The 25,683-nt window shown below is 38.2% G+C and overlaps 1 protein-coding gene across 5 annotated transcripts in view; it reads right to left on the bottom strand.

Moving 5' to 3' along the window:
- Window positions 1-25,683, bottom strand: part of ESR1 (estrogen receptor 1) — a 380,605-nt gene that overhangs the window by 137,214 nt on the left and 217,708 nt on the right. For all 5 annotated transcript variants that reach the window (XM_047860318.1, XM_047860317.1, XM_047860320.1 and 2 more), the window contains one exon: window positions 17,787-18,122. In XM_047860318.1, coding sequence (XP_047716274.1) covers window positions 17,787-18,122 — 336 coding nt within the window. The remainder of the gene's footprint in view (window positions 1-17,786; window positions 18,123-25,683) is intronic.

Below are 25,683 nucleotides of genomic sequence, written 5' to 3'. Positions count from 1 at the left end.
CATACGGGGTTGATTCTAATCCTAAAACAGTTATACTTGAAATAGGATTTCTACAGCATATACTATTTCTTACCCTTCTAGTCTTTCCTTTTTCATTTTAATATTTGTATGTATAAATACTTTAAGCTTATAGGATAGCTTAAAGCTTCCAAATGTAGGCAAAATCTCGAGTTATATTAACTCAGAAAATTGGCAGGAGCTGATATACCTCAGGAATGTCTTTTCCTTAATTGTAACACCATTTGTTTCTATAAAAACAAAACAAAACAAAAACAGAGACACAATAATCAAATCTCAATTAATTTTGGTTAGTGGCAACAAGACTGCTTGAAAAAGAATAGGAGCATGAGGACAGATTTAATAACACAAGTAAAAAGAAATACATGTGCTGAATGTTAAAAAAAAAATACATTCAGAAAAACTAGTTTCTAGCCTAGTTTTCAAAATGCCAGGCTATCTCATAATTTTATTGAATAGTTACAAAACAGTCTTAAAAATTTGACTCAAAATAAATTATATCAAACAACTACAAACCAATAACTACAGCATTAGCTAGTATTTATTAAATACTTCACTGTGGGCCGGGGTTATCCAAAGACAGAGGTCATGTTATATAGACCCTCTTGATGATGTCTATGTTATATGGCAGGATAGGAGAGAAAAGAAGGTATTTTTTAAAAACTCAAATACGGGGCGCCTGGGTGGCGCAGTTGGTTAAGCATCCGACTTCAGCCAGGTCACGATCTCGCGGTCCGTGAGTTCGAGCCCCGTGTCAGGCTCTGGGCTGATGGCTCAGAGCCTGGAGCCTGTTTCCGATTCTGTGTCTCCCTCTCTCTCTGCCCCTCCCCCGTTCATGCTCTGTCTCTCTCTGTCCCAAAAATAAATTAACGTTGAAAAAAAAAAATTAAAAACTCAAATAATGTTAAAATGGTACAACTCTTTTATTTTTTTAAGTTTATTTATTTATTTACTGTGAGATAGAGACAGCACGAGCTAGGGAGGGGCAGAGAGAGAGTGAGAGAAAGAATCCCTAGCAGGCTCCAGGTTCCACACTGAGCCTAACATGGGGCTCAATCCCACGACCTGAGCCTAAATCAAGAGTCAGACACTTAATCAACTGAGCTACCGAGGCGCCCCAAAATGGTACAACTCTTTAAATTTGTGCCATTGCTTTTTATCCTACTCTAAGAGCTTCACACAGGAAACTGTTCTAGAATTGAAACTGTTTCCCTAATAATTAACTCTATTAGTAACTTCTCTGTGCCTCAGCTTTTCATGCATACAATAAGGAAAATAAAAGCAATAAAAACTGAGTTAATGCAGGTAAATGCTTAGAACAGTTCCTGCCATAATTAGCTACCATTTGTAACAGGTAAATTACAAAACTCATCTCAGCGCGCCTGGGTGGCTCAGTCGGTTAAGCGTCTGACCCCAGCTTAGGTCATGAATTCACGGCTCATGGGTTCGAGCCCCGTGTCGGGCTCTGTGCTGACAGCTCAGAGCCTGGAGCCTACTTCAGATTCTGTATCTCTCCCTCTCTCTCTGCCCCTCCCCTGTTTGTGCTCTCTCCCTAAATCTGTCTCTCTCTCTCAAAAATAAACACTAAAAAACACCTCAGCCCTGCTTCTACTCTTTCATATGTAAACTGGTCAAACCATAACACAGCTCACATTCCTCACATGGAAGTTCCTAGAAGCAGGAACTTGACCAGTTTTGTTCCTTTGTACATCCTTACACATAAAGCAATACCTAGCACGTGCAAAGAACTCATTAAATTGCTGTCAACTGAATAAAACTGGTTTTGTGCTCTTATTACAAAAGACTCTCTAGAAGCCTAAGGCATGCCTGTTTCGATTGCATCATCCCACCCCCCTTTCATTGGTTCATAAATTTACCTTCTTGCGCTGTGCTTATATTCTCATCTAAAAGTCAAATTTAAAGTTTTGGATCAGAAAAATTATCTCTGAATCTAGGACCATTTTTATTTATTATTATTTTTTGCAATGTGATGCCTGTCTCCTTTTCATATATCTTAAAGTTTTATACTTCCTTTTAAAGTATCCTCCTTTCATATATCTTAAAGTATTATACCTCCTTTTAAAGCCATGTTTAAAGTGTACAATTTGGGGCGCCTGGGTGGCGCAGTCGGTTAAACGTCCGACTTCAGCCAGGTCACAATCTCGCGGTCCGTGAGTTCGAGCCCCGCGTCGGGCTCTGGGCTGATGGCTCAGAGCCTGGAGCCTGTTTCCGATACTGTGTCTCCCTCTCTCTCTGCCCCTCCCCATTCATGCTCTGTCTCTCTCTGTCCCAAAAATAAATAAACGTTGAAAAAAAAATTTTTTTTAAATAAATAAATAAATAAATAAAGTGTACAATTCAGTGCCATTAAGTACATTCACATTAGGCAACCATCATTACTATCCAGCTCCAGAATATACTTCCTTTTTAAAACTATGGCTCCTGGTATGTATTCTTAAGTTCCTCTTATTAACAATAGTTAAGACAAATCAGAAATTGGCTAACTAGGCCAATAATAACCATCTTCCAATTTTTACAATCACTTCTGCAACAAATAGTCCCTCAAAATGGTCTCCTATTTGTTAGGCGAGAAGATGAAAGATATTTAAAAGTTAAGTCTTTCTGATCTCATGAGATTGGGAGTCATGTGTGTTGACACATATATATCAGACCCTAATTGACTAGTCGATTATACATCTATCTGTAAACCTTTTAAATTTGAAGTCCTTCACAATCTAAGTGGAGTCTTCTAATCCTACAGACCCTATATAATGACAGCTTTGTTCTGGATCACAGTGTGGGGAATTTTAAGATCTACTCAGGAAAGCCCAATATACTTTTCTTTTTCAGTTTATATCTCTGAATTGTGCACAGTAATACAGAAAAAAAAAAACCCAAATGTGTTTATATCCTATTTCTGCCTTATTGATACAAGAAGAGAAACACTGCCAGACATAACTTGAATGCCTGCCTTGGAAAATATTCTTCCACTGCTCAAGGTCTTGGATGAGAATGAGTTCTAAAATTCATAGCATTTATCTGCTGGTTTCCAAATATGCATTTCAAATGCCCTAAGCAAATCGAGGCAAACATCTTGACCAGGTAAAAAGAACCAATGTCATTGCATGACATGCTCTTCTATGAAGAGACACTTTTAATATCCTCCAGAGAAGAAAAATGCCCACCACTTTATTAGATTTCGCGTTTATGAAATGGCCGCACAATAAACACACGCTATACTACAAAGAGAACCTTTCATTTCCTCTAGAGAAGGGCACTGCCACCATTTTAAATTTCACCTTTACTTAGCAATCCCACTCCAATTGTTTGTGGCATTGTGTCAGGGGCTTTGCAAGGTGCAACTAAGGGATAAATCCTAGCCCAAAAGGACAAGGTCACTTGTTTTCTTACTACATCATGAAGAACCTGTCTCAAGAATTGTTTTTCTTAATTTTTTAACGTTTATTTTTGAGAGACGGAGAGAGACAGAGATGGAGTGCAAGTGGGGGAGAGGCAGAGAGAGAAGGAGACACAGAATCCAAAGCAGGCTCCCACCTCTAGGCTGTCAGCACAGAGACAAACATGGGGCTGGAACCCACGGACTTTCACGAGATCATGACCTGAGCCGAAGTCGGAGGCTTAACCAACTGAGCCACTCAGGCTCTCCAGCCCCAAGAATTTTTAAACAGAACTTATATTTCAACACATGAGGTGATGAAGTTTACTTACAAGGGAGAATGTTCCTAAGAGAAGTACCCATTCAAAGTTCAGCAAATTGCATGGAACAGATTAGTAACCAAGGCAACAGAACTGAAATCCTAAGATTCCATGGAACTAGGGCTACCAAACCAGGAACAGTTAATTCTATAATTCATCCTTTTGACGAAGATGAACTGAACACCAATCAGCTTATCAACTCAAGTGACTTTAAAAATTAAACACAAACAACCCCAAGGTTGTGTCTACTTTACGGTTAATGTTAAAATACCACAGGCAATAAAAGGACTTTACCACTGCAGTGTTTCTAATTTTCCACCCTCTGTGTGACTGCGGGGATATAGAGCAGCATCTATTTACCTAATGACTATTACCTTTCAGCTATGAATCACCTTAAGAGAACTGTTATACTGTCTTCTCTAGGAAATAAGGTATTTGATTAAGAGAAAAGGACCGTGTAGCTATGTTCTACCAGTCAAATACGAACACTTTCCAAACTGTTTCAATGTTCAACCACTCGCTAGAAGCAGTGAATTTATTTTCACATTAGCAAGAAAAATGCTTAACACAGGAGCATTTGAGAGCTAAGCAGTGGGGTGAGGAGAGAACAGTAATAAGTGGGCCAAAAATAAACAGTCTTTCTGGACAACAGTCTAATATAAAGACTACAGTGTAAACCTATTAAAGTTCTCTGGTTCCTGCAAAAGAAAACAATAACATAGTGGTGATATGAAACAAATTTCAAATCTATTTATGGAGCCTTCTCTAGAAGTCATTGGTGAGATAGAAAGGTATATGGGGCGGGGCAGGGGGGAGGAAGGTGAATTCTTTTAATTCTACTCCACTACTGAGAATGCTTCCAAAGTTCCCGTTGTTTTTTATGGCTCCACCTAACTTAGATCTCATTAGGGCCAACGCTGGTTTTCTCCCCCTTTTGCAGTTCTCTGGTCTCCAACTCCCTAAAGTAAACTAACATCTTACATCACTGAGGGGTACCCTCCACCGGACAGCAGGGAAGTTGAAACTTTAGCTTAGGATACACAAAGGCTAAACCCACAGGGGGTCTAAACCAACTACTGTCAGCGGTAAACAGACTCCATAAATCTAGATATAGAATTGGTTATGCCACAAGTTCAAGTGTAGCCACTCCAGAAAGTCAGGCACATGTACCCTGGAGAAGCCACACAGTTTCAGCATCGTTCTGAGAATGAAGCTATACACAGCCAGGCCAAATGCTCATCGTGTTAAGAAATCTCAATTTGTGAAGAGTCATAGTCCAATAAAAGAAGAACTTTTGTTTTGTCAAAGGAATGCTCACTTCACATGATTTTCTACAGTAGGCTTTATTTAACTGAAAGGCACACTACAGTTAAAATATGATTCATCTAATATAAACTCATTTTTCACATATACAACTTTTAAAAATAAGTTCATGGCCTAAGCAAGTCAAACTCAGATTGTAGAAATACTTTTCCCTTGACAAATTCCCCTAGACAAAAATAGATACCCAGCCAATAAAAACTATCCATCTTTCCATTTAAAAGAAGAAATCCAACCATGGTGTAAATGAATCATCCAGCAATAAATCTACTATTAGTGAAATAAGACTATGGTTTAAGAGCTGCTACTGTGTTTTAGACCCCAGTTGATTTAGTTCAGCAATATACATCTGAGAAGACACTGTGGACCATGGACTGGTTGTCCTGCCACAGCAAACTCAATCCATGATTATGCTGGTTAAAGTCATTTGAAGTTTCAGAAAGTAAGTAGAAGTTGAGCTGTCCCTTTGCGGCGGTAGGGAATGAGCATAGAATTGAAATAGAGTGAGGGAGATGCAGAGATTCAAGCAAAAAATAAAATGAATGCATTTTGTGAAGGGGAGAATGGCCAGCAGAGAATGGGGCCAGGAGATCATGCTGGAAAGTAGAGCTCAAATAAGATGGGAGAGTGCCAGTTGGTGAACAGCTTTTCTACTATTAAAAAAAAAAAAAGAAAAGAAAAAAAAAAAAGCTAACCTATGGTCAGGTGCCTTGAGGCACAAGTTGAATTCTAGGCTTCAAGAGACACTATCATTTATCTGTTAAAGCCATTACTAAGTTAGACAATCAAGTCCACTGCCAAATTTTTAACTGAATGGTAGTCTCCCCCCACAAAATTCATATCAACCCAGAACCTGCGAATGTGATTTTATTTGAAAATAGGGTCTTTACAGATGTAAACAAGTAAGATGAGGTCATACTGGATTAGGGTGGACCCTAACTCTAACTGGTGTCCTTATAAGAGGAAAATTTGGACACAAACACAGAGGGAGAACATCATAAGACAACAGAGGCAGAGATTAGAGAAATGCATGTGCAGGCCACGAATTCAAGGATAGACAGCAGCCTCTAGAAGCTAGCTAGAAAGAGGCATGGAAGGATCCTCCCACAAAGCCTTCAGAGAGAGCACAGCCCTGTTGATGACCTTGATTTTAGACAACCAGCCTCCAGCACCGTAAATTTCTCTTGTTTTAAGCCATGCAGTTTGTGAAACATTGTTATGGCAGCCGTAGGAAACTAATGCAAGGAGTGAAGCGTTCTGAAATGATGATTTACAGAAATTATTCTGGCAGTGATGAATTGAAGGGGGAAGAAGCTGAAACCAAAAAGACCAGTTAGAAGGACATTATAGTAATTCAGTCTTAGAAAACAAGAAGGATGTGGGCCAGGCTAGCAACAGAACAGGAAAAAAAGCCAAACTCTAGAGATGTCGAAGATGAAGAACTGATAGTACACGGTGAAGAAGAGCCAGACACAAAGATGATTCCAAACTCAGACCCAGAAGAGTGGAGCCTCTGGCAGAAATGGAAAGGCACAGGAGAAACAAATGAGTTTGCTATAAAGTGGACAAAAGGCAAATGGCAAGTTTCAGATAGATATGTTAGTGGAGACATGACATTTAACTGGTATTCTGTGGGCACCAAAAGAGTGGAACTGAATATTTAGGTGTCAGGACCTACAGAAAGAAATCTGGAAATCATAAATCTCAAAGTTAACAGGTGAAGCTCTGAATGGGGTAACCTTTCAAGTTGGTTATAAGCAGCATTGGCACCTAGAGCAGAGTCCCTGAATATTGGGAGATACCTACAACAGAGGGGAAAAGAGAGAAGGAAAGCCTGGTATATCCTTCTTCTCTCCTGGGAACAATTTTTCTGTCCTATGAATATTGAATGGTAACTCACCCAATCACCTCTTATCGGCACTGGGCTTTTCTAAATGTATCAAGTCTCATGAACTTTTGCCTCTACTTCTAAGATTAATGCCTCTACGTCTATTATTCCATTAATGGAAATATATCAGCACAGGACAGACTTATTTATATTCAGTTATTATAAGTGAAGCAAAAATATATAACTTATGATCAAATGGCTTATTTTCCTTTTTCAAAATTGGAAAAAGTAGCCAAACATGTAAACCAATATCTGTTTACTCTACTTTAAAAGTTCTAGGGGTGCCTGGGTGGTTCAGTCAGTTAAGCATCTGACTCCTGATTTTGGCTCAGGTCACGATCTCATGGTTCAGGAGTTTAAGCCCCGCATCAGGCTCTGCACTGACAGCATGAAGCGATCTTGTGATTCTCTCTCTCTCTCTCTCTCTCTCTCTTTCTCCCCCCTCCCTCTCTCCCTCTCTCTCCCTCTCAAATTAAATAAACATTTAAAAAAATAAAAGCTCTAAAAAATAGTAAACTTGGAAGGTCAACTGTAAAGGAAGTCTTAAAAATACTTCTGTAGGAAGCTGTTCAAGAAATGGAATTGAAACACCTGTGCAGCCATCTGTATAAAAACAATTTTCGAGCCACACCTCACAGTGTATACTGAAATGAATTCAAATGGATCAAAGATAGGAATATAAAAAGGGGAAACTATTAAAGTACGAGATTAAAACATTCCGCGGGTTAAAATTTTCTTAAAGGTATTTGCCAGGTAGATTCATGGAACTGTTAAAATTCTAAATCAACTTCAAAGCCAGAAGTTCAGTGAACCACTTGGGCGGGCAAAAGAGAGTAAATGATTAGCCAGGCCTACACTAGGTGAGCCAAACATTCCTCTTTAAATCAAAAGCTCCTTATTTCTGTTGCCTCAAAATTACAGGCACCCTTTCTTTTTAATACAATGTATAATAGTTTCCTAGGGCTGTCATACAAGGTACAAAAAAGGGGGTGTCTTAAAACGACAGAAATGTATTGCCTCACAGTCACAGAGGCTAGAGGTCAGAGACGAAGGTATCGGTAAGACCAGACTCTCTCTGAAGGCTCTAGGGGAGGACCCTTCCAGACCTCTTCTAGCTTCTGGTGTTTATTGGCATCTTTGTCATTCCTTGGCTTGGAGATGCACTGATCCAGTCACATGGCCATTCTTCTTCCTGTGTGCTTTATATCATCTTCCCTCTGTGCATGTCTATCTCTACATCCAAATTTCTCCTTTTTATAAGGACTGGGGCCCACCCCAATGACTTCATTTGAACTTTGAAGACCCTAATTGCAAATAAGATCACATTCTGAAGTACCAAGTGTTAGAATTACAGCATATATTTTGGGGGGAACACAATTCACCTCATTTCACCATACTTTAATAGTAATATATCTAAATAGTTACAAAAACCTGGCATTCTAGAAGTAGCAGAGCCACAGGCCAACACTTCCTACAAGGTGGCTTGAGGACACCCAGCACCACACATCACCCAGCTCAAGATAAACATTCAGATTCTGAGGCCCTGACTCAGGCCCTGACTTACTTTTTTTTTAATTTGAGGGAGACAGAGTAAGCACATGCAAGAGCAGGAGAGAGAGGCAGAGGTAGGCAGAGAAAGAGAAAGAGAGAGAGAGAGAGAGAGAGAAAATCCCAAGCAGGCTCCATGCTCAATGTGGAACCCAATGTGAAGTCCAATGTGGGGCTCAATCCCACAACTCTGGGATCATGACCTGAACCAAAATCAAGCGTGGGACGCCCAAGTGACTGAGCCACCCAGGAGCTCCCCGGAAAGGGATTTTTAAAGGCTTAAAGCATCTGGGCTAACAAGCATCAATGGGGCATCAAAGTTTCACGTGAAAGACAAATCTAGTAAGCAGCTGCTGTCCTTGGGCTTCAACCAGAGCTCCCACAGGAGTAGTGAAAAGCTGCGCTGGGCTGACTTAGAAGTGGAACACTCCAAAGAGAGCCCTGCATTGCCAGCCCAGAGGGGCTGCCACCATTCACGCTAGGGTAATTCCAACCCAGTCCTGAGGTTCTTCTTTATAGAATGGTTGCAAAACCTAAACTGCAAATGTTACTCTTAAACATATGCATTTGTCACCTCTCCAGGATGTCACCCATACTTGCATGTCATGTTATCGTTCATTACCATGCTATGCCAAAATGGGCTGGAACGCTATGACAGCCTGAGAGCAGAGTCTACTGGGCTGATCACAGGTTGGGTATCAGAGTACTAGATAGGAAAGCCAAGTCCCTGGAATCCACAAGAACCTCCCATAATAGAATGTGTTCCTTGAAGATGCTCCCAGTTCCCACAGTGAGGTATTGTGCCCTCTCCTTGCCCTCTTGTCCCTACCCATTCTAAGTTTTCAATTACATACCCTATGTGAAACTAACTCGCTGCAGGCCAACTGATGCCTGTTAAAGTCCTCAGAACTCAAGCTCTGTACATTCCTCTGAATATTGATCCCTTACAAAAGAGAGCCTGGAAATGAATCTCACTAAGGCAGATGCTACAGAGATATTAGAACATCAGGTAGATTCTGAAGAGAAGAAAAAGAGAATAATAGCACAGCTCTAAATATCCTTCTCCTTTATGGAAAAATTGTGTTCTAACAGGGCTCAGAGATTTCTTAAAGTCAGAATTTTCAAGAAACACCCTTTATTCATTCATTTATTCATCCATTAAATAAGCATTGCCTGTGCTTCATTGCTGATTTGAATGATGAGGATAAGTATTAGAGTCAGGGAAGCTAACTCCTGGATTCCTGGTGAACACAGGAGCAGAAGAAACCTTGAGCCCTGTAATGGCGAAGACAGCCACACACCATCAGAGACAACACAAGAAGCTTCTGAGAAGCCTGGGCTTGTAGCTGGTGGGAGGCATGTCCAAAAAAAGTGTATCCTTTCTCCCCAGGGGTAAAACTGAGCAAGAATTCAAAGAAAAGTAGTGGGGAGTTGGGGCCCAGAAATAACTGGGGACTCATTTAGCACTGAGAAGCCAGGGACTGGGACAGGAAAGGGGAAGGAGAAAGGTTGCCTATATTGCCACCAAAAGAATGAGGAAGTGGTTAAGGTAGCATGTTTCCCATGAAACTGAGCTCGACTGTCATCTTCCCTTTATTTTTCTTCCTGGGCCAGCAGCTTTAGCACACCTTCCCAGATTTGTGCCCAGCGGTCAGTGAGACTGTCAGGCTTCTGGTTATCAGTTTTTAAAAGACAATAATAAGCTGAGGACTAGATGTTTATCTAAATATTCATTAAATAGAACTAGAACTTGGAAGTATGAAATTGCCCTTGAGATATTTATAATGACAGTGAATTTTGGAAAAGGTGTAATTTTTAATAAATCAAAGTAACAGTTATGTGATGCAATTCAAGCTTCCAGGGGAAAAAAAATCAAATGTACTTCATTAGCACCGAAACTAAGAATCAGCCAGGCAATGATGCAGTTGAGTGTGATCCAGACATTAAAAATGTAACAATTTCACATTTTTGCCTTTTTTGACCTTCAGATAAACAATGTTATACTTGTTAACAAGTTTTCACCATGTATAGAATAATAGTAAATTAAGATTTAATAATCTAACCCTTTTAAAATTAAATCTCTACCCATGGATAGATTACATAAAGTGATTTTGTAAAGATTAACAAATTTCAGAATGAAAAATAAAGAGAAAAGCCTTTTCTACAGCAAGATATCAAAAGACAGATATGTAACATGTGTTATAAAAAAGCATCCCTTGTCAGAGCTGGGCAGGTAGGTTTTATCATTCTTGCTGCAGTTGTTTTTATTTTTTTTTTTTTTTTAATTTTTTTTTTTCAACGTTTATTTATTTTTTGGGACAGAGAGAGACAGAGCATGAACGGGGGAGGGGCAGAGAGAGAGGGAGACACAGAATCGGAAACAGGCTCCAGGCTCTGAGCCATCAGCCCAGAGCCCGACGCGGGGCTCGAACTCACGGACCGCGAGATCGTGACCTGGCTGAAGTCGGACGCTTAACCGACTGCGCCACCCAGGCGCCCCGACTGCAGTTGTTTTTAAAGTGTAAATGGAAAAAGATTAATTTCTTGATGTAAACTTTTGCTAGGTCTAATACAGATACTCTACAGATTGAAACCTACCAAAACTACATGATGCATTTTATCATAATGCTCTTCGTATCTTGAGTCTAAGTAAAGAAATGTATTATCAAGTCAAAAAATATGCTCCAAATGCTAAGGAAAAGGAAAATTCAAGCTAAAATCACCAACATCTGAAAATTCTGACAATATTCTACTAGTAAAAAAAAAATTCTCAAACTAACATAGACAAATGAACTGATTATTTTTATTAAAATTCATCATGCAAAATGAAGTCAATTTTTGGGGGGGGGGGTAGTTTTCCAAGATGGAGACATAGGAGATTCCTGAATTCACATGCTCTCATAGACACACCAAATCTCTAGCTACACAATTTCTTCTGAAAGACATCTAGAAACTAGCTGAATGATTCCTACACAGTGGGGAAATGAAAAAATACTTACATCAATATACACCCCTGGTACAATGACACACAATCAAGAGGGAACTCAAAACTCTCAGTTTCTCTCTGAGGAGCAAAAGATTTGGACCCAACATATAGCACTCCAGTTTTTAAGACTTTCACCTAAGGGGAGAGCCACCAAAACAGGCAGTGAAATACATGAGAAATATAAGACTATAGAAAACAAAGAAACTTCTTAACGGGCTCACAAGATTACTGTCCATCTTCCCAAGTTTCATCACAGAAGTCAACATCTCCCAGTCTTTGTCTGATAGAGATCTATCTGCATATTTTAAGACCTGCTACCTGTGGGCCAGGTTCTAATTTACTGTCATCTAGAGACTAACTATGATCCTGTCAGAGACTGGGGAAACCCTGTGGCCTGCTCCAAAAATCACCTATCTCTCTCTAAAAGGAGCTTGTACATACATCTGGCATCCCAACTTTTTTGGCTGCCATCCAGGGAACTCATCCTTTGATCACCTGGTTCTATTGATCAGAAGAGCTTGTGTTTGCCAATCCCATAGACCTATAGCAAACAATTCCTAAAGCACTATCTCCGAGGCACAGCACAGAGGAAGCAAACAGACACTCTCATATCCCAGTATTTCCCTGAAAGAGATATATGTGTATCCTTTAAAAGCAGTTACCTGAGGATCCAGCTACCAATCAGCCTGAATCTAGGTGTTCAGCAAGATCCTCCCCTTTGGGATATTGACAGGACTTGGCATACCCTCAACTCTTGGGAACCACTGAGAAGAAAGAAGGCTGCCTAGGCAATCATAATAGTTTGAGAGACAACCAAGAGCTCAGGATAGGATGAACAATAAAGTTTGTCTCCTACTCAATCAAGACTAGGAAAGGGGGCTATTTTATCTAATGCACAGGAACCAACACAGAATCAAGTAAAATGAAGAAACAGAGGAATAGGTTCCAAACAAAAGAAATGAGATAAAATTACAGAAACAGACGAGCAAAGTGGAAGTAAGTGCTTTACCTAATAAAGAATCTAAAATAATGATCACGAAGATGCTCACCAGAGTGAGGAGAACAATACATGAACAAAGTGGGAATTTCAACAAAGAGACAGGAAATATGAGAAAATACCAAACAAAGGGGCGCCTGGGTGGCTCAGTTGGTTAAGTGTCTGACACTTGATATTGGCTCAAGTCATAATGTCACAGTTGTGAGATCGAGCCTGCACTGGGCTCCACACTGAGAGTGGGGCCTGCTTGGGATTCTCTCTGTCCTTCTCCCTCCCTCTCTCTGTCCCTCTCTCACACACACATGTGCTCGCTCTCTCTCTCTCTCAAAATAAATAAATTTTTTAAAAAAGAAAATACCAAACAAAAATCACAGAACCAAAGAGTACAATAATTGCACTGAAAAATTTAATGGAGGGGTTCAACATCAGACTAGATCAAGCTGAAGAAAGGATCAACAAACTCAAAGACAGAAGAGAGGAATTCATCCGATCAGAGAAGTGAAAAGGAAAAAGAAAAAGAATGAAAAAGAGTAATGATAGTTTGAGGGACTTATAGGACAACATCAAGAAAACCAGCATTCACATTATAAGGGGGTCTCAGGAGAAAAAAGAATGAAAGGGACAGAAAGTTCATTCAAAGAAATCATGGCTGCAAACTTCCCTAATCTGGGGAAAGAAAGAGACATCCAGATCCAGGAAGCCCAAAGAGCTGTAACAAAGATGAACCCAAAGAAACCCACACCAAGACACATTAAAATTAAAGTATCGACAGTTAAATACAGGAAGACAATCTTAAAAGCAGTAAAAGAAAAACAACTTGTTACACAAGGCTATCACCAAGTAAGGACATTAGTAGGTAACACTATCAGCACATTTTATAGCAAAAACTTTACAGGTCAAAAGACTGTCATAATATACTCAAGTGCTGAAAGAAAAAAACCATCAACCAATAATACTCTACCCAGCAAAGTTGTCCTTCAGAATTTTGAGGGAGAGGTCAAGAGTTTATCATAAACAAAAGCTGAAGGAGTTCATCACCACTAGCCCAGCCTTACAAGAAATGTCAAAGGTACTTTTTCATGCTACAATAAAAGGATCCCAATTAGTAATAGGAAAACATATTAAAGTATATGGGGTGCCTGGGTGCCTCATTCGGTTAAGCATCTGACTTTGGCTCAGGTCATGATCTCATGGTTCATGAGTTCAAGCCCCACATCAGGCTTTGCTCTGACAGTGCACAGCCTGCTTGGGATTCTCTCTCCCTCTCTCTTCCCCTTCTCCACTTGTGTGCATGCTCTCTCTCTCTGAGTGAATAAACTTAAAAAAAAAAAAGAAAGCATAAATTTCAATAGTAAGGCAAATATAGAGTTAAATTCAAAATACTCTAAAGTTATGGTGATGGATAAATCATTTATAAATCCAGTAGGAAGGTTAAAAGACAAAAGTAATAAAAATAATTGGGGCACCTGAGCAGTTCAGTCAGTTAAGTGCCTGACTCTTGGTTTCAGGTCTGGTCATAATCCCAGGGTCATGAGACTGAGCTTGCATTGGGCTCCATGTTTGAGGTGGACTCTGCTTAAGATTCTCTCTCTCCCTCTCCTTCATCCTCTCATGTTGTCTCTCTCTCTCCCTCAAAGAAAAATAATTATAATTATAATAGTTTGTAATGGATACACAAGGTAAAAAGATGTAAATTATGACATCAAACATAAAACATGGGGGGAGAGCAAAAATTAGAACTTTAAAATATGTTCAAACTTAACTGGTCAAAAATCACCAATATATGTTATAAATATAAGTTGTTACATGTAAGCACAATGGTAGCTACAAAGCAAATGCCTACAGTAGATAAACAAAAGATAATAAGAAAGGAATCTAAGAAAACCACTGTGAAAGTCATCAAACCACAAAGGAAGAAAGCAAGAAAAGAAAAAAAAAGAGGAACTACAAAACAACCAGAAAACAATTAACAGAATGGCAACAAGTACACACCTATAAATAATTCTTTAAATGTAAATTAACTAAATCCTCCAATCGAAAGACATGGAGAGATTGAATGAATAATAATAAAAAAAAAAAAAGACCCAACTATATGCTGCCTACAACAGACTCACATCAGGTTTAAGGACACAAACCGACTGAAAGTGAAAGGATAGAAAAATATACTCCATGCAAATGGAAAGCAAAGAAAGAAGGCATAGTAATACAAGATAAAATTCAAGAATTTAAGTAAAGACTGTAATGAGACAAAAAATCATTATATAATGATACAGAGGTCAATCCGACAAGAGGGTAAAGCACTGCTTTCTTTTTTTAATATTTATTTATTTATTTATTTATTTATTTATTTATTTATTTATTTATTTTGAGAGAAAGAGTATGAGCGGGGAAAGGGGCAAAGAGAGTGAGAGACTCCCAAGCAGGCTCCGTGCTGTCAGTGCAGAGCCCAATGTGGAGCTCAATCTCACGAACTGTGAGATCATGACCTAAGCTGAAGTCAAGAGTTGGATGCTAAACCAAGTGAGCCACCCAGGTTCCCTGAAGGTAAAGTATTTGTAAATATTTATGCTCCCAACAATAGGGCACCTAAATACATAAAACAAACATTTAACAGGCCTTAAAAGAGAAATAGACAGCAATACAAGAATAATAGAGGACTTCAATACCCCATTTTCAACAATGGATAGACCATCCAGACAAAAAAATCAGTAACAAAACATTGAGCTTAACACACTAGACTTAATGTGAATGATAGTTCATGGTCATGGATTGGAAAAAATAATACTATTAAAATGTCTATACTACCCAAAGCAACAATACACAGATCTACTGTAATCTCTATCAAAATTCCAGTTAGATTTTTCACAGAAATAGAAAAAGAAATCCTAAAATTCCTATGGAAACATGAAGACCCTGAATAGTCAAAACAATTGTAATAAAGAAGAACAAAGCTGGAGGCGTAAGCATCACACTTCCTTATTTTAGACTATATTACAAAGCTATACTAATCAAAAGAGTATGGGATTAACATAAAAACACTGACACAGAACAATGCTACAGAATAGAAAACCCAGAAATAAACCCAAGCATATATGGTCAATTGATTTATAACAAAAGAACTAAGAATATAAAATGAGGAAAAGATAGTCTCTTCAATAAAAGGTGATGGGAAACTGGATACCCAGATACACAAAAATGAAATTGGATCACTATCTTACACCATACACAAAAATCAAGTCAAAATGGATAAAGGACTTGAAAGTAATACCTGCAACCATAGAACTCGTAGAAGAAAACATAAGAGAAAGAGCTCCCTGACACCAATCTTGGCAATGCTTTTTTTTTTTTTTTTTTTTTGGATTTGACACCAGTCAGCTTTTGATTTACAACAGCTGTATTTTAATAGTACACAAACACACACACACACACACACACACACACACACACACACAATTTCATCTCTGCCTTTATAATTCCTTTTTGTTTTTTAACCATCAAGTAATAAGATATAGTTTGGTCCAAGAGTTTGAAATCATTCAGGTCTTTTAAACTAATATGATCAAGTGGTTTTGCTATACATCTCATTATTATAAATTTGTTTAGTTCTGGATTTAACAATGGGATAGCTAAACATGGATATATTTTCTTTCCCTTGATTTATGTCTCCATTTCATTCCGAAATTTGGAAGATTATTGCCATGAATTCTTCATTTACTGATGATGTATTTGAACTTCATTCCAGCTATTTCACATGCCCTTCAAGTATTATAAAAATGTCATGATGGAAATCTACTGATAAGTATGAAAAAATATATACTTGAGTTCAACAGTGCTCTGGAATGAATAGTGACAAGACTTCAAGAGGGAAAATATATGCTTATAGGACAATAAAACTTAACAGCAACCGAGAGTTGGTTCTCAGGTATATGGCTATTATTTGTTTCTTGTTTTTTCTCTTCTCCCAAAGTATTCTTTAAAAAGGCAATAACAAATATAAAGAAAAAAGTTATTACCACATTTAGATTCTATTTAGATTCTAGTTATTACCACACTTAGATTCTATTAATTGTTTATCATAGATCTGCTTCACATGAGGATGCGAAGCCAGGTTGGTGCTCAATAAAACTCTTAATTTCAAAGATGGCCAAGACTTTTTATTTGCCAGTTGGACTGACCCTAAAAATCTAAATATGCCTGTCAATCCCCATGTTTCCATTTAACGCAATCTCTACCACCTACATGGATGCCCTCTATCAAGTTGGGATCAAACATTGCTGTCTCCTTATTCAAAGAGGTTGCCAACTTATTCAAAGTTTACATGTTAATGGATGCAAATACACAAAATCATCTCTAAGGTCAGACATTTTTCCACTTGGTCTACAATCGGTGAACTTTGCAATACAAGGACAAAGCTCCATATTTATTTAGTTTAATAAAAAAAAAATCCCACGCTTCATAGGTAACAATTAATTTCTCATATTAAAAGAAACCAAATGAGACGATCTCTGCCTAAAACCACTACTCATTTGATCTATAAGCCCAGAAAAAAGATGTAACTTCCTCTTGCCTTGGTTCATCTATGTTAGCTCCTGAATGGATATGTTGGGGCATGGAGGAGGTCATTTTCTAGTCTTGTTTCCATAATAACTAGAATTCTTCTCCCTGAACAACAAGAGCAACAGTCAAGTTTTGCAGGAACACCAGTTCTGAGAGAATCAACTGAAGGACCAAGTGTCACTTCAGCCAGTGTATCTTTCTACCAGCTCCTCTCAGGGATGCGAACCTATTTTATTTTTCTTTTGTATTACCTTTCTCCTAAAATATTAAGAATAGACAGTGGAGTACATAATTGGCATTCAGTCAAGACACCCATTATTATCTCTTTAGCCTACAAACAGTTCTTAAAGGTTCTTAAAAGGTAAAACTGTTTATGAGTATCTGAGGTATGTTGAACAAAAGTCATCAATATTACAAATTTGTAGTACCTGGATCACTTTATGTTAAACATTTCTGACAGCGTGAAGACATAATATTATATGCATTTATTATGTAGTGTCCTTCCCAGAATTTTTAGTTAAATATAAATAATGTCAGGTTAAAGACTTTAATCTTCTAGATTTTTATTTTAAAACATTGTTTCCTAACTGCCAGGAGAATTACAGTATGTTGATAGTGAAAATTAACAAATTGGATGTAACCTTGAAACCAGTCAGATAGAAAGCTGTGGTGTCCCACTGCTCCTCCCATGACAGCTCAACCAGTTGGTGAGTAGTTTCAACTCCTAAAATAAATGTTGAGCTTAGTGTTCTTACCTGGCACCCTCTTTGCCCAGTTGATCATGTGAACCAGCTCCCTGTCAGCAAGGTTGGTCAGCAAGCCCATCATCGAAGCCTCACTGAAGGGTCTGGAAGGATCGTAGTCGGAATAGATTATGGGGGGCTCAGCCTCCAACAAGGCACTGACCATCTGATCGGCTGTCAGGGACAAGGCTGGACTGTTCTTCTTAGTATGTTTAATCAAGAGAGGGCTTGGCCAAAGGTTGGAAGCCCTCACATCTCCGGAAGACCCCACTTCATTCCTGCCCTCCCCCTCATCTCTCTGGCGCTTGTGTTTCAACATTCTTCCTCCTCTTCGGTCTTTCCGTATTCCTGAGAACACAGAAAAAAAAATACCCAGTTTATTTTTTTCTCATGTAAACTTTCACACTAAAACCAACTTCCATGCTAATAGCCTTTTTTTTATTTACATAGATATTTTGAGGCACAAATTTGCTAGTAGGTGTTCAACAAGCAGCTGCCTAAGAGGAAAAAAAAAGGCTTTGATTTGTAGCATTCTCCAATTCCATGGTGTAAATACTCCCACCGTGGCAAATTTCAAGCTACTTGTCTGAACTGGAGCGGCTTACAAAACTCCTGAAAAGTTAACAGTAGAATTTTGTGAGCCAACACAAGTTGGATCTGACAAACTGTGTGTGTGTGTGTGTGTCTCTGTGTGTGTGTGTGTGTGTGTGTGTGTGTGTGTGTAACAGATACTACAAAAAGAACAAAATCATAATGATTAGTTATTCTTGAAATGCGGCTTACCATCAAAGACAGCTTCTGCTATGAATATTCTTTTAACAGTAAATTTAAAAGGCACTGAGAAAAGCACTTTGTAACCATCCTATCGTCCAAGTAGGTCTCTTACTGGAAGACACGGAAGGGGAGTGACGTATCTGAAATGTATCTGACAGCCTCAGGATCCCACAGGTCCTCAGCGAGTCTTTGATTGTTGCTAAGCTGCACCTGATCACCTCAGTACTTCGCCTAAGACCTTCAAGTAGTTTACTTGGTTCTTAGATTTTCACAAATGTATTTCTCTTCCCCTAATAGAAAAGCTTTAAAATAGCTGAAAATAATTTTCCCCCAAAGGTTTACCCAGCTGTGGTTCTCACTAACTAAATTATAAACAGAAGGAGAATCCAGTCTCTTGCAATGATTCTTTGTGGTCCCATCTCGGCATCTTAACCTGGAAAAGGCCATGCTGTGGCACTGAAATGTATCAGCAGAAACAAATATCTTACAAAGACAAAAATTAACACAAGCTTCTGTAGTTTCAAAACTGGCCACATCAAAAGAAATGTTCATCTCTCCAAAATAAGCTGGACAGCAACATTTTTTAGGTTTGTATGAAAAAAATAATTTTGGTAAAAAGCTAATACAATTATTTTTAATATTAAATACATGAGCAGTACACACTCTTTATAATATATTACCTTTTCTCTCATAACAAATGAATAACTAATATCAGAAACTTGTTCTATTCTGTTCTAATTTGTCAAGGAATTTGGACAAATATGTGGCTGTGAATTTTTTATGTGTAACTTTTTAAAATTTTTTTCATAAATATTTTTAAGTGTTTATTTTTGAGAGCGAGGAGAGACAGAGAGAGAGTGAGTGGGGTAGGAGTAGAGAGAGAGGGAGACACAGAATCCAAAGCAGGATCCAGGCTCCGAGCTGTCAGCACAGAGCCCAATGTGGAGCTCAAACCCATGAACCGTAAGATCATGACCTGAGCCAAAGTCGGACGCTTAACCAACTGAGCTACCCAGGAGCCCCTTATGTGTAACTTTTATTCTTATAGGTCTAGATTATATACATTAGACAATGCCCTCAAAATATAATGAAGTCACAGACCCTTCCTATTTGTTCAGTATTAAAATAAGCATTTCTCAGAACTCGTGTAATAAGTAATAAAAATAAAGATTATTATCACTAATACACACCCAGTACTTACTCACCATGTATCTTAAGCACTTTATATACACTTTACATGAAAGCACTTTACAATTAATTTAACCCTCACCATAATCTCGTAAGGTTAATATTGGGAAACATCTATGTAGAAAGGCTAATGAACTTGTCCAAGACCATTCTCAACCAAGTATGATTCAAGATCCTGGCCCTAAAATGAAGAAGTTTCTCCAGTTAACAGTTTTAGAATTTTACCAATTATCGACAAAGTTGACAAATTCATGAATATCCAGAAGTAAAATAAGTTGGATGAGAACAGTTGTATTTGACCAGCCATTGTCCTTAGTCAGGCCTTTCAACCAGTTCATTGCCAGATATGCTCATGAGATAAGAGTATCTAGATTAAGAAAGATGATTCACTGTACTCTCGGGTCATCAGTGCATACCTGGAGTTATCACACCCATGGCTGAATACTGCATATATAAGCAAAATAGACTTATTTAGACTGGAGTAACTAGGATGGTGGGGAGGTGTGAAATCTCGTCACACAGAGATCAACTGAGGAACAAAGAGTGGTTAGTGTAGAGAAAAGAAGATTTAGAGGAAACATGAGTGTCTTCCTATAAAGATGGTGTTATAGTCTGAAAGCTTGTGTCCCCTGAAATTCACATGTTGAAATCAAAGTGGTGGTACTTGGAGGTGGGGCCTTTGGTAGGTAGTTACGTCATGGGAGTACAGTCCTCATAAGTGGATGAATGGCCTCCTAAGAGGCCAGGGAGCTAGTAAGAGCTTGCTCTCTCTACTATGTGAGGATATGAGATATCTGTGAGCTATCTGCAAGCCAGGAAGCAGACTCTATTCAGACACCAGATCTGCAGCACCTTGATCTTGGACTTCCCAAACTCCAGAACTTTGAAAAACAAATGTTCGCTGTTTAAGCCATGAAGTCTTTGCCATTTCTGTTATAGCAGCCCACACTACCTGGGAGATGGGTTTGATTTGCTCTTCTGTGTTTCTTCTGTAACACCGAAGAAATATGTGGAAACTGTAAGTAGAGTTCAAAATAAGGAGGCAGTTTGCAATAGTCAAATCAGACAAAAAAGGTAGAATCTGCTGCCATAGGAAATGCTACATTGGATCACTAGAAGGTTCCAATAATAGCTAGCTGAAGACTTAAAAAAATTTTTTTAATGTTTATTTATTTTTGAGAAACAGAGAGACAGAGTGTGAGCAGGGGAAAGGCAGAGAGAGAGGGAGACACAGAATCTGAAGCAAGCTCCAGACTCTGAGCTGTTAGCGCAAAGCCCAACACAGTGCTCCAACTCACGAACTGTGAGATCATGACCTGATCCAAAGTCGGATACTTAACCAACTGAACTACCTAGGCGCCCCTACTGAAGACTTTATGGAAATGTTACTGAAGGGATTAATTATTGAGTGAGCATTTGCACTAGGTGACCTTCAATATACCTTCTCAAGACCATATGACTCGATTTGGAATGAAAGACCAGTAGCCTTGGAAGGAAAAATGGGGGGGGGGGGGGAGGAAGAAATCAAAAGCAAAAATTCCTTTAGAATCACATTTCTTGGGAAATTTTGAGGTCAGAATTTTGAAAGGATGAATTCTGATTGGTGTTTTACCTACTCTGGGTGGGCACTGGGGTAAAAATACTGCATTGTTTTTCAGTCATTAGTATATTATTCAAATATTTTTTATTTCTCTACAACTTTAGGAGGAGATTGGGAATGTGAATAGATCTTATAGGAAATCTGCAACAGCAAAGAAAATTTTTTAATATCAGATCTATGTGGAAAGATAAAAGCAAGGGATTTGACTAAAGCAAAAAAATGGTTAAAGATGATACTGTTTTTCCTCAGATGAAATCAGGAGTTATCTGATCACAACTACACATAAGCATTTTAGTTTTTAAAGTCTATGCTTTCTATTATAAATGTAATTTATTTTTTAAAGATTGCAAAAGTAAAGACAACTAGACAGAAAGTTAACAAAACAAAACATAGTATTACTACCCACTTTAAAAGGCCCTAGCAGTCTTAATACTGATATATGATTTCCAGAAAAAGGATTTAGACTCAATTCAGGTATTAGTAGCAGCAGTTATCAATTTATCAAAACCTTTATTCATTTGGTAAAAAAAAAATTGTTCACTAGTTATAAGGTATATTCACAGATGATACAGTGATAAACAAAGACATATTATGTTACCCTCCAGCTTGGAAGGAGAAAGACATCAATTTAGAGTATTCATTGGATGAATGAATGAATGAATGAATGAATGAATGAACTTCCCAAAACACAATGGAAGGGAGGAGGTGAATGAAGGAGGAGGAGACAAAGCTTCTGTAAGGGAAGGAGTTACATTTAAGCCAACTCGTGAAATTTCCTTTCTCGGAGAAATTTAGGCGTAGTCTACTCAGAGTGAGTTGAGTCTCACAAACACATGATCTAGGATGTTGAACCCAAGACAAAAATGGCCCCAGGTTTGGCATGTAGAACAATAAGACACAACTGGAGAGATCAAAGAGAGAGTTGAATATTTATGAAATCATCAAATAGTCAAATAGGGAGCGATGGGTTCAATTAGCACTAACAAATAATGTACCCCTAAGTGCACTATATTAAATGCCAAAGTCCCTACAAAGTGTACGAATAGAACAAAAATAGAAAATTGTGCCTATTATGTGGCCAACTACATGTGGTAGGATCCTAAGGCACAGCTCAATGAGGAAGGCATCTTTTTCCACTTATAAGTAGTAATTGTCACATTACCAGTGACATACCAATGTCATTTACCAGTGGCAATATTACACAAATATTTTATAGTACTTCAAAAAAATCAAACTGGAATTGAGTGGAAGAAGGTAAAAAAAAATGACCCAAATCCTACTTCTCTTTTAACCTAGGTTAAATAAGAATTGCAGGTCAGAACCAATGATTACAGGTTGTGTTGCTATGGAACAGGCAGCCAGTTCTTAATTATATACAGTGATGGGGCATAGGAGTGGCATGCATAATTGAAATCCAAAGTAAAATTAAAACCTCTATGCTCCTCACCAAGACATTTTCCAGAATTATTTGGAGAGCAGCAACCGAGATTGATATGTATTTTACTTAAGCTGGCTTCCCTCTGTCGAACTTATTTTAACTATCAGTGAAAAAGACCAAAAGAACAAAAATAAGTTCACAAAGCAGAGGGATAAAAACAATTAGCTTCGATCATGCAAATATTAAACAGGTTGGCTCTTAACAGTCAAGACATTTATCTTGTGGATTATCTTATACAACAAATAGCATTTTAGCTTGTAATGCCATAGAAACAAGATGTAGTGTCATTCAGTACACAAACGTGTCCTTTTCCAGAATGACCGAGTAAAATATTCAGCAGTACAGTACAAATGTCCTGCAATGGATATACTAATATACACAAATTAGCCTTCAGGTTGTGGAACTGATTAGACAATACTTACATCAAAGCAAATTTCTCTACACTCCCTTTTTAAAATGTTAAGCTTGCAATAATTCAAGGATTACCCACTGGTTTCATATAAGGGATCAAGAAAATCAATGATCTCTCCATCAAGCAAGCCCACCATGAACTGTGAAATGCCACCAGTGTGAATTTTATCCCCTGGGGTTAAGCCTTCTCTAAAATGCTTGTCACACTGTTGTAAGGATTTAGAAAGGCTGGGTATAGAACTTCCACTTAGCAGCACTCAAAGTGAATTTGAGTTATTCTAATCCACTAGGAAGTGTTAACATAAGGGAATTTGTTAAATTAAGGAACATAGGCAACTGGAATGGGAATAAAAGGGAGAAAGAAGGTGCATGGGGCTCTCTCTAGGTTAAGGTGAGTAGTAAGGAATCTCTTCCAAGGCTGCCTGGGATTGGAGAGGTTGCAAGGCAGCTCAGGGGCTCAGTTCTGCAAGGAGAAAGGGTCTGAAGACGTATAAGTTGCTTAAACAATTATATTCTGGCCCTAAAATAAAAACCTCTGTCCTAATGTATCACACTAGGTAGTCTGAAAGATCACTTCTAATTACTCTGGAGTTCTATTTAATCATTCTTTCTTTTTCATTCTTTAAATTCTTTGGCTTGACCATTACATCACAAGAAAAATTAATATGTTATCTGACTACTCACTAAAGAATTCATTAGATTGTTTGCTTCAGGTGCATTCTCCTTTTAAATTTTTCTTTTCCCTAAATGATCTTTTTTCTTAATACCCTGTGCCTCTACAAAAAGCTAGTATAACTTTAGTAATTTTTGCAGTTCCCTAAGACTACTTTAATGTATCATTAAATATTTCAAACATTTGCATAATCACTTCTCTTTTGTTTCTCAATAATTTCACATTATTCATGAGATATTAAAAAGCCAGACAAAGAAACACACTAAAAGCTTTTTAATTCAATATGTTGAGGAAAACAGAAGTGCCAATTAGTTAAGAATTAAATAAAGGTAAGAGCTAATAAGCTAAGAGCTAATAAACTTGCTCCAGAGAAATTCCCCTGCATCAGTTCTAATGCTTTATCTTCAAATACTAGAAATGAATCCTATAAAGTAGGAGCTGTTACAGTCTCCCATCTAACAGAAGAAATTAGCTTACAGTAACTGGCATGCCATAGGTCACACCAAGAGCAGCTCAGAGATTTGCACTTAAGTAAAGTATGTAATTGTAAATTATTATCAATATTGTCATAGTCTCTCAGTGTACAAAGTCAAGGGACTATGAGTTATCCCATTCTTTTAGAGCTACTTAATGTTCTTTCCCCCGCTTCTTTCACATCCAACAAAACACTACCACCTAGTATTCCCTCATGTATTTCTTCCTTGAGTCTCTTCCTTTCTGTCTTCACTGCCACCATCTGAGCTCAAACTCCTATCCCTTCTTGCCCAAATCAATGCAGCAGCTCCTAATTCGTTTCCTTGCCTACCTCAATCTCCCTTCTAATCCAATTAACTGGTAATTTATTAATCTCCATTACGCCCTCATTTCATCCTGTTACTGTCTGTCTAAATCCCTCAAAGACTTCCTTAGCTTACAACAGTTTAACTATGTGCTAAAGACTTAGCAGTTCTGGGGAAGTATCAGAGGTGATGTGGTTGGGACTTCTGGTCACCCCATTCTTCCCATTTGTCTAAAGAAGCTATGTGAGTGTGTGTGTGTGTATGTTGCGTTAGGATTAGAAGAATAATTTATGTCTAAGAGGGTTTACTGTTTTATTTTACATTTAAAAAGCCACTGACCTACTGAATAAAATCAAACATTGCACTGAGACTCGTGAATTTCCACAAATAACCCCAAAGTACTTTTTAAGTCTATTTTTACAATTTCCCTCCACAAACCTTCATTTTTATGAAACAGGGTTGGACCTGTACCCCTTTTTATAATACTTTCCAACATCACCATCTTTGCTCTTTCCACTCTCTTTTTTTTTTTTTAACATTTATTTATTTTTGAGACAGAGAGAGAGCATGAACAGGGGAGGGTCAGAGAAAGAGGGAGACACAGAATCTGAAACAGGCTCTAGGCTCTGAGCTGTCAGCACAGAGCCCAACGTGGGGCCCGAGCCCACGGACCGCGAGATCATGACCTGAGCCGAAGTCGGACGCTTAACCGGCTGAGCCACCCAGGCGCCCCTCTTTCCACTCTCTTATACTGGCCTCCAAAACCCAAGTAAGACCTCATTTCATCTGGCAACAACCAAGATGTCCTTCATAAATGACGGAATAAACAAAACAGTGGTACATCCATACACCTGAATAATATTCAATGATTAAAAGAAATAAGCTATCAAACCACGAAAAGATAGGGATGAAACTTAAGTGCATGTTGCTAAGTAGCCAGTCTGAAAAAGTTATATACTATATGATTCCAATTATAGGGCATTCTAGAAAAGACAAAACTATAAAGATACTAAACAGATCAGAGGTTGCCAGGGGTTGAAGATAGG

This window comes from Prionailurus viverrinus, chromosome B2 (genome assembly GCF_022837055.1).
Source record: "Prionailurus viverrinus isolate Anna chromosome B2, UM_Priviv_1.0, whole genome shotgun sequence".
NCBI lineage: Eukaryota > Metazoa > Chordata > Mammalia > Carnivora > Felidae > Prionailurus > Prionailurus viverrinus.
Note: the sequence above shows the minus strand (reverse complement) of the source record. Positions and strands in the feature narration are given on the sequence as shown.